The sequence below is a fragment of the Oncorhynchus keta genome, chromosome 6 (genome assembly GCF_023373465.1).
Source record: "Oncorhynchus keta strain PuntledgeMale-10-30-2019 chromosome 6, Oket_V2, whole genome shotgun sequence".
Lineage (NCBI taxonomy): Eukaryota > Metazoa > Chordata > Actinopteri > Salmoniformes > Salmonidae > Oncorhynchus > Oncorhynchus keta.
Window position 1 is genome coordinate 26,484,497 of NC_068426.1, and position 13,515 is coordinate 26,498,011.

Sequence of the window (13,515 nt, forward strand, 5' to 3'; positions counted from 1 at the left end):
TAGGTATACACGTCAGCTTTGACATGGGTTTTGCACATCGCCGTTAAACTAGATATCGGGGCCGTTGTTGGCATTTTTAGCTAATATGGTCCGATTCTGATATGGTCACCGATATACATCATGCATCCCTATTAAATAAGGCATTTCTGTTTTTGCTTTGTCATTATGGGGTGTTGTGTATAGATTGCAGAGGATTTAAAAATATATATAATCCATTTTAGAATAAGGCTGTTACGTAACAAAATGTGGAAAAAGTCAATATGTCTGAATACTTTCTGAAGGCACTGTAAAGTTAATGCCAGAAATCCCGAGGTTGCCGGCTCACTCCGCACCTGATTTTCCTGTCTGAGCTGGGTTTTTGTTAAGTCTTAGTTTGAGTTACCGGTCAAAAGGAAAAAGACATGGTTAATCAACAATCTCAGCAGAAATCTCTCCATGATATTCCTGGAGCAGCAGTGCACTGCTAGACTGTGTGGAAGTATGTCAGTGTTATCATGTCATAGATGTGACCTGAATGTTAAAATGGTGGGCGACAGGACTTCAGCAGCCAATCTGTGACAATCAATGGCTTTGGTCCCTGGCGAGAAGGACCTGGAGAGAAGACACAGGCCTTTTTTTTTTTTTTCAATTAAATTAGCTCAACTCCTGAATCCTCTCTCCTCTCCATCCTCCCTGGCCTCCTTTTTGAAAAAGGTCAAAGGTAATTGAGGAGAAGCAGCAAGAAGAGGGAAAGTGGGGAAAAAGTATGCTTTTGTGAAATGGGACTACTTCTCTAATCGTGTCAACAGGCAAAGTACTTTTACAGGGTGGAATCCCAAATGTCTAAAGTGGTCAAAAACCAATTTTGCTTATTGTGCAGGACATTTTATAGATAGAAGGATAAGTAACATATTGTTTTTAAATGTTTGCATGCTCTTCTCCTTTGAGAAAATAGCTGATTCAAAGAGTGTATGGCAGAATTCAAAACTCTGATTTTCTGACTAAGTGCTCTCGTAAAAAAACACGCGACTGAAGTTTGGAGAACATTAAACATTTTCACTGAAACACTCCTGTAGTGTACTATTTTGGGCACCAGTTGATTAGATGTAACAAACTCTCTTCTTTGCAGGCCAATATTGGACAAGTAGAGGACTTTGATGCTGCAAAGAAGAAAGCAGAGAGTCTTGGAGCAAAGAAGGTAAAAAGCGGAGTCTAAGCGTCATGACATTGGCAAGACAAGGTAGCATAGTGGTGTGGAGGACACGGTAGAGACGCTTAAAGAGGAGTTCCAGGATCTGGTTGAAGTAACAGTGCAGTAGAATCTCTTGCGGATACAATACAAATACACAAACATTATAAACAAGAAATGCATAGGCTAATGGTACCAGAGGCTACAAAGCCAAGGCCAAGGCCATGGTGGCAACAACAACAAAACATGGCTAAAAGGAGCAAATCCTTCTTCTCGAGTCTCAAGATGAGTCACTCTGAATTACATACAGTGCCGTCAAAGTATTTGCCCTTTTCTGATTCTCTTCTTTTTTTGTGCATATTTTTGATACTGAATGTTGTCAGATAAAAGGAACCTGAAATTACAAATAACCAAATATCTTATTTATTTCATGAATAAAGTTATGCAACACTCAATTCCCCTGTGTGAAGTAATTTCCCCCTTACACTCAATAACTGGTTATGCCACCTTTTAGCTGCGTTTACTGCAACCTAATGCTTCCTGTAGTTGTTAATCAGTCTCTCACGTCGCTGTGGAGGAATTCTGGCTCACTCTTGGATGCAGAACTGCTTTAACTCTGCGACATTTGAGTTTTAAACCATGAACTGCTCTTTTCAAGTCCTGCCACATCTCAATTGGGATTAGGTCTGGACCGTTGGTACGAGGTTCGTACTGTGGAATGCAGTGTTTGGTTTTCGCCAGGAATAATGGGAACCGTGTCGTCCAAAAAGTTGCCTCAAGTTTGCCAAATAGCACCTGGAGGATCATCAAGACTGTTCTACGGACAGATGATTCAACAGTATAACTTTTTTGACGACGGGTCCCATTATGTCTGGCGCTAACCAAACACTGCAGTCCATAGTAAGAACCTCATACCAACAGTCAATTATAATGATGGTAGTGTGATGGGGCTGTCTCAGGACCTGGACGACTTGCCTTAATAGAAGGAGCCATGAATTCTGCTCTGTATCAGAGAATTCCACAGGAGAATGTCAGGCCATCCATCTGTAAGATGAAGCTGAAGCGCAGCTGGGTCATGCAGCAAGACAATGATCCAAAACGCTCAAGTCTAAATGAAAATGGCAAAAAAGCAACACATTTTAAGTTTTGGAATGGCCTAGTCAAAGGCAAGTCTTAATCCCAATTGATATGTTGTGGCAGGACTTGTAAAAACCACAAATGTCGTTGATTTACATCAGTTCTGCATGGAAGTGAGCCAAAATTCCTCTGCAGGGACGTGGAAGAGTTTGGTTGGGGCTAAAGGTGGCAGAACCAGTTATTGAGGAAATTACTTTTTCACACAGGGACATTTTTGGTGTTACTGAACTTGTTTATGAAATAAGTGTCATTGTTGTGTTATTTGTTCACTCGTTGATCTAATATTAGGTTTTGGTTGAAGATCTGTTAACATTCAGTATAAAAAAAATATGCAAAAGTATAGAAAATAAAAAATGGGGCAAATAATTTCACGGTACTGTATGTATGCAAAAATAAAAATACAATTAGACCTTGGTTGATATGAAACTGATACAACTTTCAATTGAACAGTGGTACATTTGCTACATGGTGATGAGCCAGTTCAAGGTTGGATTGTCAGTTCTTGAGGTCTAGAATTATGTGTCCTGACATCTGGGTCACAGTTACGGGAAATGATTGAGCAGGCAAATCGTATCTTGATTGTTATCAAAGATACGTGAGGATATGAGGTCTGGGTTGTCGTCTTCTTAGCAGCTAACACTGGCAGAGGTCTGCGCTCTTTCTGCCTTGCGAGTTAAGATTTGTAAGCAAAAGTTTGTCAACGCTAAGCCATTGCAGGTGAACTCAACTGACTGCGCTCGTGTATTAAGATTGTCAAATGAGCATTTAGTGAAATATTGTTGACGTAAGCTTTACGCCGAATGGTTCAAGTGTAACCTCCCTCCATGTATAGGTGTTCATTGAGGACCTGAGGGCAGAGTTTGTGGAAGAGTTCATCTGGCCGTCGGTCCAGGCCAACGCCATCTACGAGGACCGCTACCTGCTGGGCACTTCAGTGGCCCGGCCCTGCATTGCCCGCCGCCAGATCCAGATCGCACAGCAGGAGGGCGCCCAGTACGTCTCCCACGGTGCCACGGGAAAGGTGAGGGGTAAATCTGCAAGGGGAGAGCCGAGAAGAACCCGGAGGGCTAGGTGGAGCCATTAGCGAATTGTTAACATCTGTCAAGGTTCATTTGAGATGTTTGTCTGTTTTGTTGAAATCTGACTGTTTTCCCAATTAGCTTTTGGAGTGAGTGGGAAGGTCACATTCAAATAGCCCTCAGCTACCACAATGGCATTCATTAGTCAGCCACAAGTGTAACGATACTGTGGGGAGATGTAGTGTCCCTGCTCCAACTGTAGATGGAGACAAATGCCACTGAATTGAGCCTTCAACCAACAGTAACTGCAAGAAGTCACTCACTGGAAGCTTGTCAGTTTACATGCTTTTTCAACTACCATTGGAAGTGATTTGAACCTTAACTTGTCTTAGGTGAGTGAGAAATCACCTGCTTGATTATCTCTCTGTCTTTGCTAGTCGTTTTTAGATTTATTTCTGGACATGTTACTAGTGTTTTGTGTCTGAATGGTTAACTGTGACTTTCAGGGCAACGATCAGATCCGATTCGAGCTCACCTGCTATGCCCTCTACCCTGAGGTTCAGGTCAGTTCGGTCTTCCCCAGCTCCTCTGCATGAACACCTGTAACTACACAACATGACTGTCCCATCATCCAACATTTACTTCAGATAATGCACCATACAAATGACATGCGTAACCCTCGCTCCTCTCTCTCCCGCTCAGATTATTGCTCCATGGAGGATCCCTGAGTTCTACAATCGCTTCGTTGGGAGGAAGGATCTGATGGAGTATGCCGAGGTAACACTTCCACATGATAGGATCACTTTATAACATGTTGCCTGGCAGTGAGTGTGTGATAGGATCTCTTCATATACATTAGGGATGTGATTTATGTAAACATTTGAAAGTTTAAACTGCCATTTTTAAATGGCTTAAATGATTTTAAAAAGTATTAAATTGTGTGAATTCACAATTCACATTTGGTCCTGTGTGTGACCGCTAGGGGGCAGTGCCGTTCAATCTAGTGCAACCCTGACTACCTAACAGGCGGCAGTCACCTTACTGCTGTACCCCTCCCACTCAACAATGACTGTAGTTAATGCCATTTTAGGTTCTCTACTGTGACCCTCTCCTCCATGTTCTCAGTTGGCAGTACATGTCCCACTTCTCATCAATGTGATGGCTCGCTGCAGTGATGCATGACAGCGTGTTCATAGACCTCTGACAATGTTACATTTACATTTAAGTCATTTAGCAGACGCTCTTATCCAGAGCGACTTACATATTGGTGCATTCACCTTATGACATCCAGTGGAACAGCCACTTTACAATAGTGCATCTAAACCTTTTAAGGGGGGGGGGTGAGAAGGATTACTTTATCCTATCCTAGGTATTCCTTAAAGAGGTGGGGTTTCAGGTGTCTCCGGAAGGTGGTGATTGACTCCGCTGTCCTGGCGTCGTGAGGGAGTTTGTTCCACCATTGGGGGGCCAGAGCAGCGAACAGTTTTGACTGGGCTGAGCGGGAACTGTACTTCCTCAGTGGTAGGGAGGCGAGCAGGCCAGAGGTGGATGAACGCAGTGCCCTTGTTTGGGTGTAGGGCCTGATCAGAGCCTGGAGGTACTGAGGTGCCGTTCCCCTCACAGCTCCGTAGGCAAGCACCATGGTCTTGTAGCGGATGCGAGCTTCAACTGGAAGCCAGTTGAGAGAGCGGAGGAGCGGGGTGACGTGAGAGAACTTGGGAAGGTTGAACACCAGACGGGCTGCGGCGTTCTGGATGAGTTGTAGGGGTTTAATGGCACAGGCAGGGAGCCCAGCCAACAGCGAGTTGCAGTAATCCAGACGGGAGATGACAAGTGCCTGGATTAGGACCTGCGCCGCTTCCTGTGTGAGGCAGGGTCGTACTCTGCGGATGTTGTAGAGCATGAACCTACAGGAACGGGCCACCGCCTTGATGTTAGTTGAGAACGACAGGGTGTTGTCCAGGATCACGCCAAGGTTCTTAGCGCTCTGGGAGGAGGACACAATGGAGTTGTCAACCGTGATGGCGAGATCATGGAACGGGCAGTCCTTCCCGGGAGGAAGAGCAGCTCCGTCTTGCCGAGGTTCAGCTTGAGGTGGTGATCCGTCATCCACACTGATATGTCTGCCAGACATGCAGAGATGCGATTCGCCACCTGGTCATCAGAAGGGGGAAAGGAGAAGATTAATTGTGTGTCGTCTGCATAGCAATGATAGGAGAGACCATGTGAGGTTATGACAGAGCCAAGTGACTTGGTGTATAGCGAGAATAGGAGAGGGCCTAGAACAGAGCCCTGGGGGACACCAGTGGTGAGAGCGCGTGGTGAGGAGACAGATTCTCGCCACGCCACCTGGTAGGAGCGACCTGTCAGGTAGGACGCAATCCAAGCGTGGGCCGCGCCGGAGATGCCCAACTCGGAGAGGGTGGAGAGGAGGATCTGGTGGCTCACAGTATCGAAGGCAGCCGATAGGTCTAGAAGGATGAGAGCAGAGGAGAGAGAGTTAGCTTTAGCAGTGCGGAGCGCCTCCGTGATACAGAGAAGAGCAGTCTCAGTTGAATGACTAGTCTTGAAACCTGACTGATTTGGATCAAGAAGGTCATTCTGAGAGAGATAGCGGGAGAGCTGGCCAAGGACGGCACGTTCAAGAGTTTTGGAGAGAAAAGAAAGAAGGGATACTGGTCTGTAGTTGTTGACATCGGAGGGATCGAGTGTAGGTTTTTTCAGAAGGGGTGCAACTCTCGCTCTCTTGAAGACGGAAGGGACGTAGCCAGCGGTCAGGGATGAGTTGATGAGCGAGGTGAGGTAAGGGAGAAGGTCTCCGGAAATGTTCTGGAGAAGAGAGGAGGGGATAGGGTCGAGCGGGCAGGTTGTTGGGCGGCCGGCCGTTACAAGACGCGAGATTTCATCTGGAGAGAGAGGGGAGAAAGAGGTCAGAGCACAGGGTAGGGCAGTGTGAGCAGAACCAGCGTGTTAACGCCACGTATGGTTTTTGAAAGCTCGCCCTTTGTACTTGCAGAGCAATCATTGTACAATATCTCCATCCGGGCCATCAAGTTTTTTTGGCATCTTGTAGTCTGGTTCTAGATATGCCATCAGTGCATTGAAGCCTACGTAACTTCTCAAAGTATACAGGGCTTCGCTGCTGTCGCGTCCCTGTCTGACTCTGCCACTTTCCCAACTGTAAACAACGATGACGTGCTGAGCGCATTGAGGAGATGAGATGTGGGTATTAGAGGTCGACCGATTAATCGGAATGGCCGATTAATTAGGGCCGATTTCAAGTTTTCATAACAATCGGAAATCTGTCTTTATGGACACAGATTTGGCCGTTTAAAAAAAAGTTCGCTTTTTTTATTTTTATACACCTTTATTTAACTAGGCAAGTCAGTTAATAACACATTCTTATTTGCAATGACAGTTTCCGGATTCAACCATATCAATGACCAAAGTGTGTTATTATGTCATAATTAAGTCTATTATTTTATATTTCATAGAGCAGTCTGCCTGAGTGATGGTAGGCAGCAGCAGGCTTATAAGCATTCATTCAAACAGCACTTTTGTGCGTTTGCCAGCAGCTCTTTGCTGTGCTTCAAGCATTGAGCTGTTTATGACTTCAAGCCTATCAACTCCCGAGATTAGGCTGGTGTAACCGATGTGAAATGGCTAGCTAGTTAGCGGGGTCGCGCTAATAGCGTTTCAATCAGTGACGTCACTCGCTCTGAGAGTTGGAGTAGTTGTTCCCCTTGCTCTGCAAGGGCCGCAGCTTTTGTGGAGTGATGGGTAACGATGCTTCGAGGGTGGCTGTTGTCAATGTGTTCCTGGTTCGAGCCCAGGTAGGGGCGAGGAGAGGGACGGAAGCTATACTGTTACAATGGCAATACTAAAGTGCCTATAAGAACATCCAATAGTCAAAGGTATATGAAATACAAATGGCATAGAGAGAGAGAGTCCTATAATAACTACAACCTAAAACTTCTTACCTGGGAAGACTCATGTAAAAAGGAACCACCAGCTTTCATATGTTCTCATGTTCTGAGCAAGGAACTTAAACATGAGCTTTTTTTACATGGCACATATTGCACTTTTACTTTCTTCTCCAACACTTTGTTTTTGCATTATTTAAACCAAATTGAACATGTTTCATTATTTATTTGAGGCTAAATCGATTTTATTGATGCATTATATTAAGGTAAAAGAAAATAAGGGCTCTCTATGGTCAGGACGTGACAGTCACAAATAGAACCAAGTTCTATTTTAGCGACTGGCTATGCAGACGTGCAGGTGCAATGATTTTAATAACGTCTATGTGTACATTTATTTTACAAAGCACGAAACTCAAGCGGTGTGGTCAGCACGTTAGGCATTTTGTTAAATTGTTACTTTTCCTTTCATTATGATGATCGGAACCTGCACTGTGATTTGAATTTGGTTTGCTCTGCCATTTCCTGGTTGCTAAAATTCAAATAGTTTGCCTAATTTCAGTTTGTGACAAGCGAATATAGTGTAGAGAATCATTGTACCATCTAAACCGCTGTGAAATATTTTGTTGCATAACCCAAAATATTGTGTTTCAGCAGTTTGAAGTTGGTGTACAAAACCGATAGTAAAAGATGCAAGAAAGAAACTTAAAAACGGGAAGCATAGATATGTTCTATGTGTGCTATATCTACTGCTTCTTAGACTTGCTTTCATTGAGAATGACAGATATATACAGTGCCTTGCGAAAGTATTCGGCCCCCTTGAACTTTGCGACCTTTTGCCACATTTCAGGCTTCAAACATAAAGATATAAAACTGTATTTTTTTGTGAAGAATCAACAACAAGTGGGACACAATCATGAAGTGGAACGACGTTTATTGGATATTTCAAACTTTTTTAAGAAATCAAAAACTGAAAAATTGGGCGTGCAAAATTATTCAGCCCCTTTACTTTCAGTGCAGCAAACTCTCTCCAGAAGTTCAGTGAGGATCTCTGAATGATCCAATGTTGACCTGATGATATGTTCTTTTCATAACATGTTGCCTGGCAGTGTTTGTCTATGAGGTGGTGTTCTCCACTCTGCCCACTAGAGGGGGATCATGGCCTTTTAGTCCCATGTGTGCATCAGTCACCATTTTTTATCAAGCTTTTCTCCCTTCCCATGATTGTGTTACACAACGTTGAACTTAAATAAATATCGGAATGACCAGATTTGAAGTCAAATCAACAATTGCAGTTGTTAAAGAACAGCTGGAGGTGATATGATTGGTTTAACTATTCAGAATTTAGCAGATAAAAATGTATTGCTCAGAGCGGTCTCACTTGAAGTGTTAATATACTGTTATCATTGACTCTTCTCTGACCTTTCCCATCACCCCCAGAAACATGGCATCCCTGTGCCCGTCACCCCTAAAGCACCCTGGAGCATGGATGCCAACCTCATGCACATCAGGTGAGAAGAACACCACTGATGCTCACAATACTTCCTGGTTGAATTAAGGTTGAAGAAAATACATATGTTTTATTTTTACAAGAATAGTTTGTAACTTTCAGGCGGTATTGGCCCTTTTTGGTCACTTGTCTCCCACATTAGCTATATCCTGTACAGCAGTGCATCCCAACTCCGGTCCTTGAGTACCCCCAACGCCACACATTTTTGTTGTCTACCCGGACAATGACGCCTGATTCAACTTATCAAGGGCTTGATGATTAGTTGAAAAGTAGAATTAGGTTTGCTTAGTTGGGAAACACTGCTGTAGAATGACAAAGGGATTGAATGTGTTCACCAACATACCTTCTCATTGTCTGTTTCAACAGCTATGAGTCTGGAATACTGGAAAATCCTAAGGTAAGATCTTCTGCATGCATGAGCAGGCTGAGGAATCAATCAGGACAATTATGGCCCCTAACATGTCACCGTTCATCCCAGTGCCAGATTCAGCAGGTTGTTCTTCTCACCTCCTGCTGTCTGAATCACAACAGCAAACTTCTCAAGAGTATCAGGATGGATACACTGGACCTAGGTTCACATAGTGTCAGCTAATCCATGTCATTGACCATACAGTATCTATCACATCCTTTGTCCTCCTACTCATATTCAACATTTCTCTCCGTAGTCAACCTGCCTGGTAGTTTATAGATTCTCCCTGTTTCACGTTTTCTTTTTTACAGTATATATTATTGTGTTGTAATATGTACAAAGCAATAGCTGATAGGAGTAGAGTTGTGAAATAACTTTCCCAAAAAGTTTTTCCTGAAATCCCGGTTAGGGGATTCACAGATTTCCTGCTTATTCCCTCCTAAATTCCATGAATCCTCCAACCAGGATTTCTGGAAAACCAGGGGATTTGGGGAAAGTTACTGGAATTTTGCAACCCTAGATTAGAGAGTCTATTGAGATAAAGTTAAGAAGAGCCCCCCCCAATCTCTTATATTGGCACCAGCACAGATGAACCAAACCCTGAGCCCACAGTGAGACAGAGATAGTTTGATCTCTTCAGGGGTCAGAGGTCAAGGCTGTACACAAAGGTCACCCTTGACGACTCAAACCTCATCCCTCCTTGTTGTCTCTTCTCACCCTAAACCTTGCCGAGCCTGGGAAGAGCCTGGGACACACAGACACTGACTTGTCATCAGAAACGGCTCGCATAATTCCCGATTTCATGGGAGCCGGGGGAAGGGTTAGGGCAGCGCGCCCAGCTGGGCCTCCTGGGTCCCCCCGGCTCTTGGGGGACCATTGTTTCTGGTTGCGCCGCCGCAGGCTGCAACGTGGGAGGGACCCATTTCACCGTGACACCAGAATGTCACCAGTAACAGTAAAGTACAAAGGCGGGCAGACAGATGAGCGTCCCAATGGACGGGGTGTCAGGGAGGCGAGGGGTCCCCCGCTTTTGGATTGGCGGGGCAGGGGCAGAAATGTAACGCAGGCTTTTCTCTCTCCGACGCTCGCCCTGTGGAGAAATTCATCCTGAAAAGAAACGACTCAATAGCATAGCGATGTGTAGTATGACAGTATTGTGTAATTGATTTAATTCATGGTTTTAGTCCCATTTACTTTCACAATGAATTTATCAATGGAATTAAATGCGATGAAATATTTATGGTGGAGGAGATACAAGTGATAAAGGGATTTGAATACATTACTCGGGGCCTGTTATGATCCATTTCAAATTGAACAGACTGTAATAATTCACTCATTTGCTCAGTTTCTGCTCCCGTAGGAGATTATTTGAGATTTTACACATTTTCCAAGTACTTTAAACATTTTACTTTTAATGTGTCAATTTAAAACCATTTCAGGCTTCGAAGAAACCTTACTGTAAATTGAATGTACAACCCAGATGGTAATACTACATCAATGTACTTTATCATTATTAACCTCTTATCAACATATGCACCCAAACATGACTGTCCGTGAGGAGATATTGAAAAGGTCATCTCAACCTTCTAGTTCTCAACTGGGCATCTGCCTCCTAAGAGTCCAGTTACCCCCCCCCCCCAAGGCCGGAGCAGACTCCCTCCATTCACAGTGCCTCTCCGCCCACCTGGAAACACAATGGCTCCACTCTCCCCACACACAGATTAGGAAATGTCCAAATGGTCGCTCATATGTTCCTTCTGAGATAAGGTAGCCAGGGTCAGGTTGCACTGTGGCTATTCCCACTAGCTGGATTCTCTCCCATTACACCAGAGGTTAGGCTTTAGCTACACCACTAGGCTACATTGTCTTTATCTGCTCACCTTTGACGTTGTTCTTCTAGACAGTTTTACTGGAGTAGGAGCAACCAGGGGATTAAAGTTTCTATGAATGATGGAATTTTGATGATGCATTTTTATTTTTGAACACCATTGCAAATTTTAAGGACAAGCATTTCAACTCTTGAAGTTTAAACCCTATGTAACAGATCTATCATTTGCCGTATCGATAACACGTTGTAGCTGCTTTCCTGATCTGATTGAACTTGTATAAATAACGTGAAGCTATTTAACTTGAAAAGGCAAGCTATTTGTCCTGAAACACAACCCAATATCCTCTGTGCTGTCAGTTTACCGGTCAGGGGCCGGGTCCCTGGGGCAGTGTGACATTCGTCAGCAGTCATTAAAACATCCCCTCTGTCTAAATGATAGTCCATGGCTTTGGCTGGACTTCCCCTGGCCCAGTAGCCTACCAGTAGCCCAGTAGGAGTGAAGGACAACGATGTTGTGTGGTAAACCCCGAGCCCCTTTGATGGTATTGACTAAAGAGGTGGTAGCGGAACAGACGGTGTTGCTACACAGAGGAAATGAAACTTGTTTTCTGTTAGTTTGGAAATGACCCGGCCCGTGACGCAGCTGCCTAGGGGGAAGGATGCGTTGGATGGTGTGTAGGTGTCTTTTCAAGCACGGAGGGTTAGATTTGTCATGCAACCTTCTCGCCCCTTGGTCAGATGGTTGGGTCTGACCTATTATAGAGCTCTCTGTCAATCTATTTGTCTCTGATTTAGTTGTTGTCTTATAGTTTGTGCTTGTTACTAGTGTTACCTTTTGGGCAAAGCTGTTGGTAGATACTGTAGACAAAGGTTAAGATTTTCTTTATTGGTCAATTGCAGACAAGATTCAACCAAAATGTTACTTCCGCTTCCAACCCCCCTGAAATACACACATACACAGGTTTTGGAGAGGTGCGGGTGCTACCACACTGGATACCTGGGGAGCTGTTGTTGTGAGGGGTTAAGTGCCTTGCTCAATGGCATCTAGGATTTGATACAGCAACCCTCCAGTTGCCAGCTCACTTCCTGACAGATTTTTCCCAACTGACTCGGGATTCGAACAGGCCAGCCTCCGGTTGCTGGCTCGCCTCTCTAACCGCTAGGCTACCTGCCGCCCCATGATACGGCCAATGATAATGTTAACCAAATGTAGCGGGGTGTTGAACATAAAAAATAGTCCACACAAATCAGATTGAATACATTCTCAATGTGCCATGTTTGCAAATGGCATTTTAAAGACAAGGCCTGACTTTAGACGTGGTGATTTAAGTATCAGTTCCAAACCAGTGGGCCAGATTTTCTTCCAGCCCCCCCCCCAACTCTCTCCCCACCTCTGCCTTTTCTTTGGAGGCCACCGGACTCAATTGAAAGGCAATGAGGCAGCTAACGTGTGGAAAGATAGAAATTTACTCACTTTAAGTTCACGCTGCCACAGCCCTCTTTCTGGGGGCCGCATTGAGTGGGACCACAGCAGCACCACAATATGGCAGAACTGGAGAATGGCTGCAAAAGGGAGCTAAGCACAGCGACATGATGGCTGAGCTTCACGCCCCATTTGACAGCATTGCTCTCCCTTTCTCTCACTCTCGCTCCATTTCTAAATGTTCCTGTCTTTCGGGGCCAGGGGCTTTGGGACCGGTCCACCTGCGGGGGGCTGGAATTGAAATGCATTGATCTTTAAGCACTGGAAACTATTCCCTTGCTCTTTCCATTTCTCTCTCTCTCTCTCCCACTTTGTCACTCGCGTCTCGTGAGCATACATGTTTGAATTGATATTCCATGTATTTCCTTGTGATAATGTGTCTGTGTAGAGAGGTAAGAAGGATAACGTCTTTATCATAGAGTGAACTCTAGCCGGCAGAAACAATGCATCTTCGTATTTTAGAATTGCGTAGGCTTTAAACTACTAGTAGGTAAGGCAACTCTGTAGAACACTATAGTAACCACACAACAATAGTTATCATACCCAGATTCACAGAGCAAGGCCTGCTCAGTCTGTTGTTCAAATTAAATCATGCTGTGTTCCTCGGTTCTGTCCCCTTCAATAGTATGCATCAAATGGGTTTTGCCCCACTCCTTCTCCCTCTCGTTTGTCGTCTTCTTGGGCGCTGAGGCAGAAAATAAAAAGGAGAGATGGGAGCCTTTTTGAAAGTCGACGTTGGTGTTTAGTTAAAAGGAAAGAAGCGATTGCACTCGTTCCGCGACATGGGCAAACTCTCTGCGGCTGAGAGCGAGATTAGTTATCGTATGATTTTTTTTTCCCGTCTGGTAAAGGTTTTCATTTAAATGCACCCAGTGGTTATTTTGCATAGTTCCCCTGCAATTTGCCTCAGCTCAGGGGACATTGGTCATCGTCTGGTTGTAATGTGAGGTAATTGGCAGGGGTGTCAGCCCGATTTTTATTTAAGTGCTCAACTACCAACTCCCCCCAACTGGAAAACATCTGTGTCGGCTCCTACAACTT

At 44.5% G+C, this 13,515-nt stretch overlaps 1 protein-coding gene across 1 annotated transcript in view; it reads left to right on the top strand.

Annotated features, from left to right (window-relative positions):
* ass1 (argininosuccinate synthase 1) overlaps positions 1–13,515 on the top strand; it is a 33,523-nt gene that overhangs the window by 4,378 nt on the left and 15,630 nt on the right. Inside the window, exons 3-8 of the mRNA XM_035772319.2 lie at positions 1,109–1,177; positions 3,138–3,326; positions 3,831–3,887; positions 4,027–4,101; positions 8,685–8,755; positions 9,121–9,151. Of these exons, the coding sequence (XP_035628212.1) occupies positions 1,109–1,177; positions 3,138–3,326; positions 3,831–3,887; positions 4,027–4,101; positions 8,685–8,755; positions 9,121–9,151 (492 nt within the window). The remainder of the gene's footprint in view (positions 1–1,108; positions 1,178–3,137; positions 3,327–3,830; positions 3,888–4,026; positions 4,102–8,684; positions 8,756–9,120; positions 9,152–13,515) is intronic.